The 13640-nt window shown below is 50.9% G+C and overlaps 1 protein-coding gene across 6 annotated transcripts in view; it reads right to left on the reverse strand.

Annotated features, from left to right (window-relative positions):
* HOXD3 (homeobox D3) overlaps positions 1–13640 on the reverse strand; it is a 34323-nt gene that overhangs the window by 3722 nt on the left and 16961 nt on the right. For 3 of the 6 annotated variants that reach the window (XM_075000649.1, XM_075000647.1, XM_075000646.1), the window contains 2 exons: positions 4901–4975; positions 11–559 (listed from right to left, as the gene is read on the reverse strand). In XM_075000649.1, coding sequence (XP_074856750.1) covers positions 11–500 — 490 coding nt within the window. In that variant the 5' untranslated portion in view covers positions 501–559; positions 4901–4975. Of the gene's footprint in view, positions 1–10; positions 1442–4900; positions 4976–7810; positions 7830–11108; positions 11187–13640 lie in introns of those variants that run through there. The other 3 variants (XM_075000650.1, XM_075000651.1, XM_075000652.1) reach the window with 3 other exon arrangements.

Here is a 13640-nt window from a genome sequence, read left to right on the forward strand (position 1 = left end):
CGCGCTGTACCTGAAGCGGCGCAGGCGCTTTTCTGTTTGGCGTTCTGCCGGGACTCCTTCATCCAGGGGAAGATCTGTTTGCTAATGGTGGCGGCGGCGGCTGCACTGGGGCCGCCTTTGGCTTTTTTCGGGGGGGCCGCATTGGCGGGGTTCGGGGGCGAGGGCGGGGGCAGCGCAGGCGGCTGCTGCTGCTCGCCTATCCCCGGGGGCTGACTGCCCGCCTGGCTGCCGCCGCTGGTCCGCAGGCAGCTGCCGTTCAGCTCGCTGCCCTTGTGGGCCGGGGCGCGGATGGGGGCAGAGCTCTGGATGGAGCAGGCGGAGCTCGGGTAGTCTGTGTCCAGGGCGCCCGGTGCGTAAGGCTGGTGGGCCGCCGCGTAGCTGTAGGCGTCGGCTTTGCTGTAGCTGTAGCCCCCGAAGAGCCCCGGGTTGTCGTAGTAGGCGGTTTTCTGCATCTTGCTCTCTGGGATCGCCGAGGCCTGGGGACCCCGCTCCACTAGCATGGACTGGGGGCTGGCGGCTCACGTGTTCGGCTGGGGCCACTCGCTGCCCAGGGAGCCGCCTAGGGGGGAAAGCAGGAGACACGTTAGGAAGGATTTCATAGACCGAGGGCCATCTTGTCTGGCCTGCTACCAGGCCAAGGGCCTCCCCCACCTTACAGACCGGCAGCCCTTTCCCCTCGTTACCAAGTGATCGCTGCCCCGCCTGCACAGGACGTCTGCGAAACCCTCCATAGTGCCAGGCACGCGGCTGTCTCCCTGAGCCACCCGCACCCCTTCGGGGCGCCCAGGCTACCCACCCTCCCCTGCTCACACGCAGCCTCCCAGGCACGACCTCGTGCACTCGGGCTGCAAACCGGCTAAGGCGCAGCCCCCTTTCTGCAGGCTTAGCAGGGAGAATGGGTTCACTTGGCCAAAGAGGCTCCACCGAACCCCCAATTGGTGACAGAGGCGGTGAGTCCTCTGCAAAGACTGCGCACGGAGCTGCCTAGCCAGCCAGAGCCCTCAAAGTCCTTCTGGCAATTTCCTTCTTTCTCTCCAGCTGAGATCGAATCGCCCGAGTGAAGGAATGAACTCTGGGCCCCAGCTCTTCAAAATCGGAGCAGCTCCTCTGCTGAAGGCGGCCATAATCTGGAGCACACACCGAATTGCAAATAATCGCCCGGCTGTAGGAACACATTGCAGGATTTGTTTAATTTCCCCCGGTTCTAGGTTGGTTTGTTTGTTGAACTGACACTTAATACATTTACTTCAAAACGCCTGAGCCATTAAGAATACATTTGTTAGGCTTTCACTGGGAGCTTACACGCTTCGCCTGTGTTTGGCATATCTTTGGATCTTTTACAAAATTCCAGATGTATTGAAATGAATGAACTACCATATTCCTTTTGTGCGTCGTATCTACTTATTCTTCCTTCCCTGTGTTTCACGGGCTGTGTTTTAAACCCACATATGCCCCTCCCCCCTCTTTATATTGTATACAATATATAACATATGATCTTGATGATCTATTTGATCTTGATGATCTATTTAGCCATAATATGTATAATTGGTGACCCTCCTATACCAATTTGGTACTGTCTAAAGATTAACCCACCTCCCTACTTTCCCTCGTTTCCCCTCTTTTTTCCTGGCCACGCAGGCGCAAGAGGGTGAAAGCGCCCCAGATGACATGATGGATGGAACCAGCATTAGAACCCGAAAAAAATAGAAAATTCCATCTCTATTGTAAATTCTCTCTCTTGCCCCCCTGAAAGATTCCTGAGAAGTTAAAGTATAACTAACGCTATTCAGTAACTTAAGTTAGCCCCATAAAGAGAAACGCTTAGATCAGCTACTCTATCTTAACTCTTTGATTAATTTTATCCCGCTCAAAATCTTTCACCCAACGTTTCTGGGTAGTTATTGTCAATCGAATCAACCTGAGACCCTTTATATGCGTTGGGTTTTCATTACCAACTGTGTTTTTATGTCTTAGGGTGCAAAACGTATTTCAGATTCCAGTATCCTATCAAACTGCTTGGTTTGGCAAATGTATCCGAAAGAAAACTTCTCCCCCTAGTCATTAATATATTTGTAGGGATAGGACAGCTGTATACATTTGATTGAAGGTACATTTATATTTTAGCTTTTGCAAGGTGGGAGCTAACATCTAGTTTTCGTAAATAATACGGTCTGGTTCCTATAGTGTCTCCACTAATACCATCAGTACTTCTATGCATTCTTAAAATTGCATCTTTTATCCTACCAAAACAAAGAACTGACCGCGTACTAGATATACTGACAATACAGTCTGTATTAGAAAAAAAAATATCTCTGGTGTCTTTATTGTCTAAACTTTTTAACATAGCGCAGGAAAGTGGCTCTAAAATATTAAAGGAGTCTCTTTTAATTGTCATTCTTCAGTCAATATTTGTGCAAGCCTATAGCAATGTAACCCTGGATTTTATTTCTCTGCTGCTGCCCCAGTAGCAATTTGTATCACTAAATAGCATCGGCATTCTTTCTGAAAGTTACCGCAATATATATTCAAAACTGATGTCAGGAAAAGCCCAGGTCACTTGCAATTGTTTATTCCCCCATCTCCTCTCAAATACCGCCTCACCAGAGGAGTTCTTTTCTTTCATCAGCATGGGTTGCTCTCTCCTTGGGAAGCTGGTAGGAGCAGAAAAGCTAACGCCTCGCTCCCACCCCACCCTGAAGAATGCAGTAAACAGAGGCCTAGGAAGCAATAATCAAAGATTTATTGTGAGTGCGAGGAAATACAAGGAAACAGACTCGGCTATCTGCGGCTTGGCTGTCTTTCCTAATTGACTTTCTGCAAATAAGCCGCTGGATTAATCCTTTTCTACCTTTATTATTTCCACTGCCAGGTACAGTCTGGCCTGAGCATTTGGTTAAGGCAACACAGCTTCGTGCCGGTTCTTTGCTATGCCCAATAAAATGTAGTTCCCCAAAGAACCGGGAGAATCTTAAGAACCAACATTGCTGGAAAACTGCTAAAAGCCTTATTTCTTCTCTGAAATACCAACCGCTCGTGAACTCTGCTTGAACCTAAAAAGCAGGCAGTGGGCCATAAATCACGCGGACAATGCTCGACTGTTTGGTGGCTCATCTTTTAGATCTTTTTTTTAATCTTTACACGTTTTGACTCTCCCGCGCAATGTGTTTGTGTGTAACACCAAAGCGCAGGCTCAACACTTCTTGGTTTGGCCAGAGCCATTCGGCCAGAAATAACCCCAAATGGCTCGCCACCCTCGCGAGGGGTGGGGTGCTGAAATGCGCCAGGGCCGGGCAACCACAAAACAGCCGTGTCTGTGTGTCGAGTTTCCCTTCCTGCTAGCCAGAGAGGTTAACCTCAGCTGAACCGTTATACATCACGTATGGTAATGGGGTCTTTGTCCTGTCTCTGCTCTCCAAAGGCTTGGAAGCTGCTAGCGTCCCCCAGTTCTAGCTGGAACTCAGACTCGATAAAAAAGTTGCAGGATCCTTAGACGAAATCCCTGATTCTCCCACGTCCTTACCAGAGACCCGCACGCCACGTGTGTGCCCCGAATAAACCAGAGTCCGATTTTGACAAGTGTCCAGTCTCACAACCGGGTTCGATCCGCAACCCAAACGCATTCATATTAAGCAGTTCTCCACTAATACTTCCACTCCACTTAATTCGGCTCAGGATCAATATCTAATATGATACCGAATAAATAAAAGGCAAGTCACAGCGGCCGGTGGTGGGGTTATTAAGCAGCCGGAGCTCTCACGGTGCATATCAATGCACCTGTCACTGCGGTTTGTAACAAAATTTATGACCGCTAGTGCTATGGCAGTAAACGCTTCAGTAAGGAATGAAAAGGAAAACACTTCTCCAGACCTAGCACTTTGAGCGGGCTAAAAACAGGCTGCGTAGGAGGAAGACCAGCAAAAGAATTCCCTACGCCGCAAATTGTCCTTATTTGCAGCCCGGAAGGGGACATATATAAGCCGCCCGAGAGCTTCTTTTTTTGCCGCTTCTCTCTCCGAGCACAGGCTTTCGGCCATCACTTTTGCAAGGACTCCTGGAGCCCCCTCTATGCTTCTCTGTTGTTATTTTACGTCCCCCACCCCCAGCCACTGTCTGCTCATGAGCTTTGGATTTGCGGGAACGGAGGTTACCAAGCGGACGGCTGGAAGGCTTGCAGGAAATTAACTCCCCCTGCCCCCAGTTTTTGTGGCGCAGGAGTGACTGATGTGATTTGGCCCTGGCTGCCTCTGATACGACGATGCGTTCTTGTCCTAGGGTGGGCCGCGGTTGAAAAGCTGTATCTGCTGTTTCTCTGCCCCTGCTGTCAGACTGGGGGCCGCCTGAGAACGCTGGGAAATCAGGAGCATAATGTTGGTCCTTCGGACCGATACGCGAGCAAAGCAAAATATTGTTTGGGGGCTTCCATATTAACATTTCTGCCCAGCCGTGGGCGCGTCCTGGCACTGCGAAAAGGTTAATGGCGTTTAAAGGGCCCGATCCAACTCCCACTGAAGGTGCTGACGAATTGCCATTCGATGGGAGCAGGATCCGTCCCCGGGTGGTTTTACGGGGGGCTTAGTTTGTTTCCCAGCGTCGTTTCAATAGCTCTAATCATTGCCACTTGAAAGGGGGCGAGACCCTTTTAAATAACGTGATTTCGGGGAAATCGCTTTTACGCTAGCCCCGCACTTGGCGGCCGGAGTGTTGAGTTCACGTTATTAAACCGCCACAGGTTTGCAGATCGGTTCTCAGTGAGCAGGGGAGCTCTGGCGCCCTACGCGGGGAAGCTAAACTCGCGCGCATTTTTGTTCTTTCCGTAGGGTGAATTACCCGTAGCCACTACGTCCGTAGCGAGGAAGGCGGCGAATGGATAGGGGCGAAAAGAAAAACTCACCCCACTTACGTTTTTTCTTGACTTTTGACTTTAACTCTTTTTGTAGGATCTTCGGAGGCCTTCGGACAATCCGCTGGGGCGCACCTGAAACAAAAGCGAGACCTATCAGCGGAAGCCGCTTTGTTTTGTACTTTCTCCTCGATGACTTCCGTAATAAATTCTCGCCTGCTCTGTACCGACCCTCTCTCCCTCTGCTCCCCTCTTTTCCTCCACGCACCGCGGCCGCTTCCCGTTTATTTCCGAAGGAAGCATGGAAAAGCCCTTGATTTTGCACGATTCATCGGCAGGACTTTCCAGAGGCCTTGTTAGACTTTTGCAGACAATACCCCGCGCGCACAGTCTGGCGCTCGGCGATCAGAGCCCGAACGCTTTGCAACCCTTCGCGCGCAGTGGTGGCCCAAAGAGCTGCGACTCGGGCGGCACTAAAAACGTGCCACCTGCTCACGGCTTCCCGAATGCTTGCAGCCCCTCCCCGAGCTGGGAGCTACTTTCCCCGTGTCTCTTAGGCAGCTTAACTTCCCCCCACCCCTCCGCAAAAGTGCACCGAGCGCGGCGCAGCGTTAGGGCCAGCGGCCTGTGGAAAGCAAAGCGCGCGCCGGACTAACCACCCGGCTCAGAAGAACTGAAACTGACCAGAAACTGAAACTGACTCGTACATTATGTATCGCGGTGGGTTATCTCGAGTTGAGCACGAGAAAAAGCCAGACACGGGGCGAGTGCACCCCTGGCTCTGGGCTGCAAGAGGCACACAAATTCAGCAGGAGCCCCCCTTCCCCTTCCCCAGTCCAGATCCACGGAGCGCTCCGGTAGAAACTTCGCCGGCTGTCGACACACGGCCAGCCTTTGCGGACCAAAACGAACATGGTACATTTCCTCTGCCAGGCGTAGCCTGGGAGCGCCCGTGCCAGAAAATCCCCCACAAAGCAGTCCAGGTCATTCTAAAGACGATATCTCGCAACCATAAGCTTTTGAAATGACCTTTGGCTTGTGTAGCAATAACTCACCCCTTAATGAACAACCAACGGAAGCGCCGCCAATAGCTCACAACATCACAGAGCTAGCAGCCTTCCACCAAATCTTCACTGCCCCATCCAGAGCCCCTCCAATTCACCTCAAGTTGTGCTGGCAAACTGGAGTTTGGGAAGTGGAGATTCACGAGTACGCACGGTGCTTCCTCAGGTTCCTGGTCCCAGGCCTGTCCCGGTAACGTCTTATATAATATATTCACGTGGGCGTGCGTCAACTTTAAGCGCTTTATTATTTTTTTTATAACGGGATTCATTAGAAATAGCACGTTACAGTGGGTAAGAAGAAAGCATGAATTCGATCCACCTTAGCTCCTGCCCGCAGAGCTCATAGTATTGCTATCAAGTCATTGTAACCCGCAATTGAGCAACGCGGTAAGTTCTCATTTTGTGGCTAATCCCCTATCGCCTTCTGATCCTTTTTGCAGCCGCTTCCCCGGCACCGCCGCGACGTCCTCCTTACTCGAGATATGGGTCGCAAAGGAACCCATCTTGCCAGGACAGATCTTTGATGCTAAGGCGAGCCGCGACCGAAGTTTGTATGTCTAAGGATCTGGTGCTTACACGGGTTGGCTTTACGCCATCGGTACCGAAGCTTCATCAAAGAAATAGAACTTTAAAAAGTTGCCAGGGACAAACCCCCGGAAATCTTTAGAACTAGTCAGGCATGGACCCAATATAGGTATTATTGAAATTTTAGGTGAAGTTATAAGTGAGTGCTTCCATCGAGCCAAATGAAATGCTGTTTGCAGTAATTGGATTCAGCTGACTAACTTGGCAGGCCAGCAGCTTGGAGGCATAGCGCTAAGAAAAATGTTCACTGCCTTTCAGTTCTCCCCGAGCAGGGCACGCGCAATTGACAAAACAACTTTCCTTCCTTCTTTTCATTGTTCTGCATAAATATGGGGGAGCATCGAAAAGGAAGGAAGATTTGCCTACCATCGATACAGACTTCTGGTCAGGTTTTGTCCAGCACTCATCCACGCAAAGGCTGGACGTTATAGGGTGCTCATTTCAATACCTATAATGGCAAAAGCTGTCACAGAACTCAGACATTTTTAAAAGTAGGAAGTTATTTAGAAGCGCCAGCGTTGCCCTTCGTGGTCGGTGCTGTTTTAAGCAGCAAAAAGTGAGTTAAACACGTTTCTGTGGGATACATTTACTTTTACTAGGCGAAAGAGGTCTGAAGACAGTTGTTTGGATTTTATTGCGTTTAGACCCCAAGCTGCCACTAAATATTCCCCCCCGACCACGTTGGCTCATGTAAGGTTGATCAGACAATGGAAACAGATTTAATGCAAACTTTCTTGGTGTCTGAGTAGCTAATAACACTTAGCCCGCATGTGAGACTGAAATAAACACACACACACGCACCCGCCCGCCCGTAGCTCCGCTGGAAATACAGGAGCGAGTTACAATATAAATCAAAGGCTATGGAAATAGATGAGTACTGGGTGCGTTTGTTAAGAACATGCAAGACACCATGTGTGGCGGCTTCCTTCCAGGTGAATGTATTTCAAATCGTAAAGTATAGATCAGCCCGGCTGCACCCTGCCCAGCAGTCCGAGGCGGAGATTTAACAGGATGCCCCATAGCACCTGGGCAGCAAAGGGACACGACAAAGTTTTCCTTCTTTCTTTTATGTGTTTAATTGCCACGCCACACTGGAAACCACCGGAGGCGGGGTGGGGACAGGCACGTTTTCCCGAACGTTTGCAAAGTTTTCCTTTCCGAGGAAAAGCCGCCTAGAATGAAGATGATCCTGCTGTAAATTAGATGGAAACATACATCTAGAGACATTTTGCAGTCAGACCACAGAGGACTAGCACGTTACAGTTACTCCCCAAACGCAGACTCGTGCTTAAATGGTCCATTTTGCCATGCAATTGCTTACCTGCGTATCAATTTATCCCAACCCCGGGCTCCACAGCCTCAGCATCTGTCCTTGCAGTTGTCAGAATCTAGCCTTCCCCCTTTGTCTGCCGACAGTACCGTCCTAAGCCGATCCTGCGGGCTTGCAGACATTTTCATACACCAGTATTCCCGATAGAACGAAAACAGGTTCAGGCTCAACTACCAATAAAAGAAGGCGAGCGGAATTCGGAATTTGTTGTTGTTGCTCTTTTTAATTCACAACAACAGTCCTCGGCCTTCAGCCCTCGGGATGAACAGGCAGCAGTCGGCTGGCGATCGCTCGGCTTCGGGTTTAAATCGTGCGGCCATTTCTGATTTTTTGGAGAGGAGCAAGAGAAACCCCTTTCTGATCAGAAATAGAGGCGCTGCCTTAACACACAGGCATATTTGTTCACGTGATCCGGAGAGCAGATTGTTCTGATTGAGGCTGGAACCTTCACGATGTCCGTCCTCTCCAAACCCCCCAGCACGCGCCCGTGCCTGGGAGAATTACACAGGGAGCCAAACGCAGCCCTAAGCCTCCGGTGCGAGCAACGGCGCAGTCCAACGCCAAACCTCTCCCCGGGCCAGTAAAGCCCGGGCTCTATTACTGCTCTAGGCGCCAGGCAGGGACTCCTTTCCGACGTGCTACAGCCCCCCTTTGGGCACCTAGATCTTGCTGGGGAAGCACTCGGAAGACCGCCTCTTCCCAGGTGAGCCCAGCATTCCAGTATTCCTTTTGGATACACTGCACTGTCTCGGCAACCTTCACAGGAAGGGTCCAGTAATCCACGAACCCTCCATATTCGCCGTGGCACTCCTCTGTTTTATTTGTGCTTCAGCCAGACCCGCGGGATGTGAAGCCGAAGGCTAGCTTCTCCAGCCCTGGCTGAGCGCATGAATCATGAACTCAGCAATGGCCTCCAGAAGGCGGAAAGAAACCGGGAGTTGGTGTAACCGAAAAGGGGGATTAATAAGGGCTCTGAAACACAAAGGCACGCAGTGAAGCTGACTCAAATGTTCTAGGTTTTAGCAGGATGTGCTGCTAATCACTGTTTTCTCCTTCTCCGCAGGGGGAATATTGAGGTAAACTCGAATTTCCCAGCTCTGAAGACGGAAGAAGAGAGAAAAGAAGAGACGAGGGAGGGAGAGAAAGCACCATTATATGTTTATCTGTAGAACACACTCTGTGTTTCATAGAAATACACACACAGGTCTCGGATAGCTCAGCTTCTGTCAAAAACGTATTTGAGCCCCTTTCTTTGATTTTCTAGGGCGTCTGTAGCTATAAATAAACCGCACCTAATCTAGGATCTACTAAGATTTCATTACCATCCAAAGCATGGAGATCTGACAGTAATGTATCGCCTTACCATACTGCCCATGAGCGCCTTGTAACATTTATCTAAATTACTTTGCTTTTCCTGACTTTGCAAACAAGTTGTAAAAAGATTGAGGTCCGGTTAGTGAGGCACGCGTTGAAGGTAAACGATTGGTTACGACTTCGGATTTATTATCTTGTATTTCTCGGAAATGATATACTTGGGTCCTACTCGGAGTTCTTGGGATCCTTTTCCGTTAGCCGTGTATTCATCTAACGATCTATCTGTATTTATAAAGAGGTGCGTGTGATTGGACACACACACTCTAACTCGTGTTTACACATTTCCAACTGAGGGAAATCGCGGTTGCTCGCAACACAAAGTTGCAAGCGCAAAGTGTAACCATTCCTCAAGTAAAGATCAAGAGAAGGGAACGAGGAGGGGGGAAAAATCTCCCTTTTATGCTTAATTTGTAAATATCTCTTAGGAAAAGACACACGCCTCCCAGGGCTTCATTTAGCTCAGACGGCATAAACACACCAACGGCAGCCGCAAAAATTGCCTCCCTCGCCCGGGGCCCGAAAAAGCAATAAAGAAGTGTGAAACGCCAGCCCTAGCAGGACTCAGGCTTGGAGTGAATTTGTCTCCACTAAAGGATCTGAGGACTTCTTCAGTTGGAGCATATGTTCATAGAGCAATAAAACAGAAAGATTTACAGTCTCCGCCCGCCTCCAGCAGCCTCGCACCCTTTCAGGAATTACTTACGATGATTTATAACAACAACTCCGGCAATTGTCAAACTGATCAAATATCCCAGGCTAGCTGCGGGAAGAAAGCGTTTCAGTGTATTCCCCCGCGGGTCCGGCGGCGTTGGGGTTCTCCCCGGGCAGCGGGGGGGGGGGAGCCCCAACTTCAGCCAGGGGAGGCAGGGGAGCCCTCGGGAAGCTGGCCGGGGTTTGGCCCCCACCAGAATGAAGGGGTTATTGTTGGGAGGTAGAATTCAGAAGGGCGGAAACTTTGCCTCTGCCCCGCCACCGACAGGGGAGCCCGAAAAGCTGCGAGGAGGCGGCTCAGGACTGGCTTCAGCCAGGGAGAATGAGGACTATCTTACGGGCAGCCAGTCCTTCCCGCTGGCCTCGGCGCTGCACGGTCAAAGAAGAGCCGGCCGGGCGCGCTGGGGGAACCGCGATCCCCAGCGTTCCGGCTACGGGCCCCAAAGTTCCCGTCGGGGGGGAGGCTCTGCCGCAAACTCAGTCCGAGATTCAGGGGTTGCCTGCGCTTGCCCTGGTTCCCACCCCCTTGGCCACTCACACGGGCCCCCGCCCAGGAGCGCTCGGCTCCCCATTTCAGCTGAACCCCGAAGAGGAGCGGGGCACACACGGGCATTGCTCCGATGCGAGTAAATCCTTCCCTTTGTGTACCCGGAGCGGGGGGGGGGGGCGGGGATTCATTATCTGCCGCTTAAAAACCTGCGTCGGGTAAAATTTGCACTCCGGTTTCTAGCTTTCTATTATGACGCAAGGCAAAATTTACGACCCCGGCTTGAAAAGAAGTTCGGGGCCTTTTCTCACCATTTCAAGAATGGGCAGCAGATGCCCTGACAGCCAGTATTGTTCCCAGTAAGACACAAGCAACCAGTAAATCTGCCCTCTTTCCCCCACACATGCCGCCCTCAGCAAGCCTCTGCCTTAGCGTTTGCCTGCTTGGTACCTCCAGGCAGCCCCTGGCCCCGCACACACACACACACACCCACACCCACACACACACACAAACAAAGGGAGCCCTCGCCCAAGAGCACAATTTTTCATAACATGTAAATCTTTTCCCCTGAATCTCAGGTCATCACACCAGCCTAGACCGACTTCTGCCTATTGCACGCTTGCAAATCAGGAAGCCCGGGGTCCTATTTGTCACTCCCGTGACAGCCAAGCGCAAAGGCTTTAAATATGAAGGAATAAAAGAAAAATGTTTACCTACCACGCTTCTCTTTTGCGGCGGCTACCCGGGCGCTAGGTGGGCAGGGACCGCGCCTACCCCCTTTGTATAGTATATTCTTGGGATCTCTTCACTTCTCAAGTCTGATAGAGCCCTTTGCTTGGCAGATTAATGACGACTCCGTGTTTCTTAAGGGACGTGCTGAATTAATTATTTCGCCCATCACGTGGCCAGGACTTCTAGAAATCTATTCTTATCATCTTCCTTGCACTTTCAATTCTGCCTGTTATGACTGTTCCTGGCCAGCTCGGTGCGGTCTGTGCGGTTGTACAAACCAGGGGAAAGGGATAACAAACATGGCCGTTGGAAGCGGTGTGTCTCTGCACCGAGAGGTCCCTGTTTCCTGCGCCTGGCGTTTGCGATTGACTCTGCCGTTCCCCCCCGTCCTTCCCTTAACGACTAGGGGCGATAGGACATACAGAAGGGGACTGAGGCATTGGGAGTAACGGGAGGAGCCGTCAGGCACGAGGCGGCCAAAGTGCCATCATGAAACGTGGCGGAATATTGCAACTTCATGTCCGGGGGACTTCAAACCCCCGCCCCTGCAGCCTCCCGCGTGCCGGGCCCCAGGCGGATTCGCTGCATTGAGCTGCTTTCGCGTTGCAAGAAGGGCGGCCTGGTTTTGGCCACTGCTCCCCACCACCTGCCCTAGGTGGCAGGCCCGGGCGCTGGAAGAGTGCGAGAGATCTCTCGCAGCAAGACAATGTCCCTGTGGGTGTTAGTTGGGCGCTCCTGTCCCGGCTGCTACAGGTCTCCAGGCAAGTTCAAACTCCTGACTTGGCCTTTGGTTGGTGGCTGATTGAGACCAGCTGAAACGTTTTATAAACCTGCCCCCGGTTCTCTGCGATGGGGCAGGGGGCGCTCGTTTCTTCCAGCGCCCCCCTAAAGCACACCCCACCGGTGTGGGACTCGAGGCAACCTCCGGGGTGGTGCCTGGACGCTTGCCAAGCTCCAAGCACCCGGGAGTCATTCAGAAGGGGCTTCTTCAAGGCAAAGCATTTTAACTGCGGCCCGACCGTAAATACGGGCTCCCATTTGGCCCCCAGTCGCACCACTCTAGCCCATGGCATTAGACAAGCTGTTCAAAGGGCGGTGGGGTGGCTATGCACTTCGGGATCAGGCATAAGCTTGCAGGATTTTACAATGTGATGAAGGAAAGGGCCTGCCTGATTGGACAATAGGGGCCCACATGCTAAGGGCAGTTTGGCCAAGGTACAAAACAGAGCGAGTTTCTCTGCCTTTTGTCCTTTCAATACACCACGGAGGACTTACACCAAAACTACAGGAGACAGTTAGTGTCAGTAATACTTTAATCAGCGGCAGCAAAACACGGAGAGAGTCTTTTCAAAAGCATCCCAGGCTGGTCGATATCATCCTATTGTTGCTCAATGCAATCTTCTAACAAAAGACTGCATAAGGTGACAAGCAAAAGCAAACATCTTCGCTGCTTAAGCCATCAAACGTAACCTCGCCGGAGTGTTAAAAACACCTCTGCCTTTTCTATGGACTCCGATGGGGAATAACAGCAAATTAGTGCTCGAGTTCATCCTTACACCCAAGGTGCAGTCCTGGGCCTTCAGACCGCTGGCAGTGTCCCTAACAGGCCTGGGTGGTCAGAGTTTGTGCCCAAGTAAACTTAAACTCCGCCAGCCCTGCTCAGACTGGCCCGGCAGATCGGATTTTAAGTGCTGTGTCTGAACCAAGCAGCGGTCCAGAAGATGTTAACACTTCCCAAGACAAGGGGCCAACTTCCATTCTCAGATGTACCCTGTTACTTCAGTGGGTTTCAGACGGGGAGAGGAAAAGGGGGGGAGTCCTCTGAGATCAGAATTTGGCCTTTTCCCGTAGGGATCCGTTAAACCCAAACCACACAAATGAAGGAGGTGTTTCTCTGAGCAAGTTACTTTCAGGAATATTTCACAAAAGAAGCCGAAGTTGTCAATTCCCGCCCCCCCCCCCAAAGGAACATGTTTACTTGGGTCACGTTAGCTCACCACAGACACCGGGTAAACAATAGCGGGGTTTGTCTTAGCTCAGATTAACCAGAGCTTCGGTTTCAGATTCAGCTTGAGAAAAACTACACCAGCTGTGGCAATCGGGCAGATTGAACGTCGATTTAAAAAATGCTAAAAACAAAAAAAAAAGAAAGAAAAAAAGAATTCGTTCCCACAACTTTGAAATTTGCCCGAGGACAGTGGCTTCCACAGGCTGCCTCTAACGGCTCTCCGTGTCAGAAAAAAAGGAAGAGGAGTTAAGGTCCAAAAGGTTAAGGGTTTAGAGGTCATTCTTCCCGGCTGAAATACAGCTAATCGAACAGAAAAGTTGTCCTCTGGATGAACCTGTTTCTGCAATTTAGCCGAACTTCAGTAAAATACCTTTTCAGCTTCTCGACGTGAAAGCGTCAGAAAAGAAGACGCCTTCGCTATGTATGAACTCCGCGCTTTTTGTATAAGAAACAATGAGGCGAATAATGCAGGAATATCCATCTTTAATATCACGACGTGGAGATTCAAG

The sequence above is a fragment of the Carettochelys insculpta genome, chromosome 8 (assembly GCF_033958435.1).
Source record: "Carettochelys insculpta isolate YL-2023 chromosome 8, ASM3395843v1, whole genome shotgun sequence".
NCBI classification, from domain to species: domain Eukaryota; kingdom Metazoa; phylum Chordata; order Testudines; family Carettochelyidae; genus Carettochelys; species Carettochelys insculpta.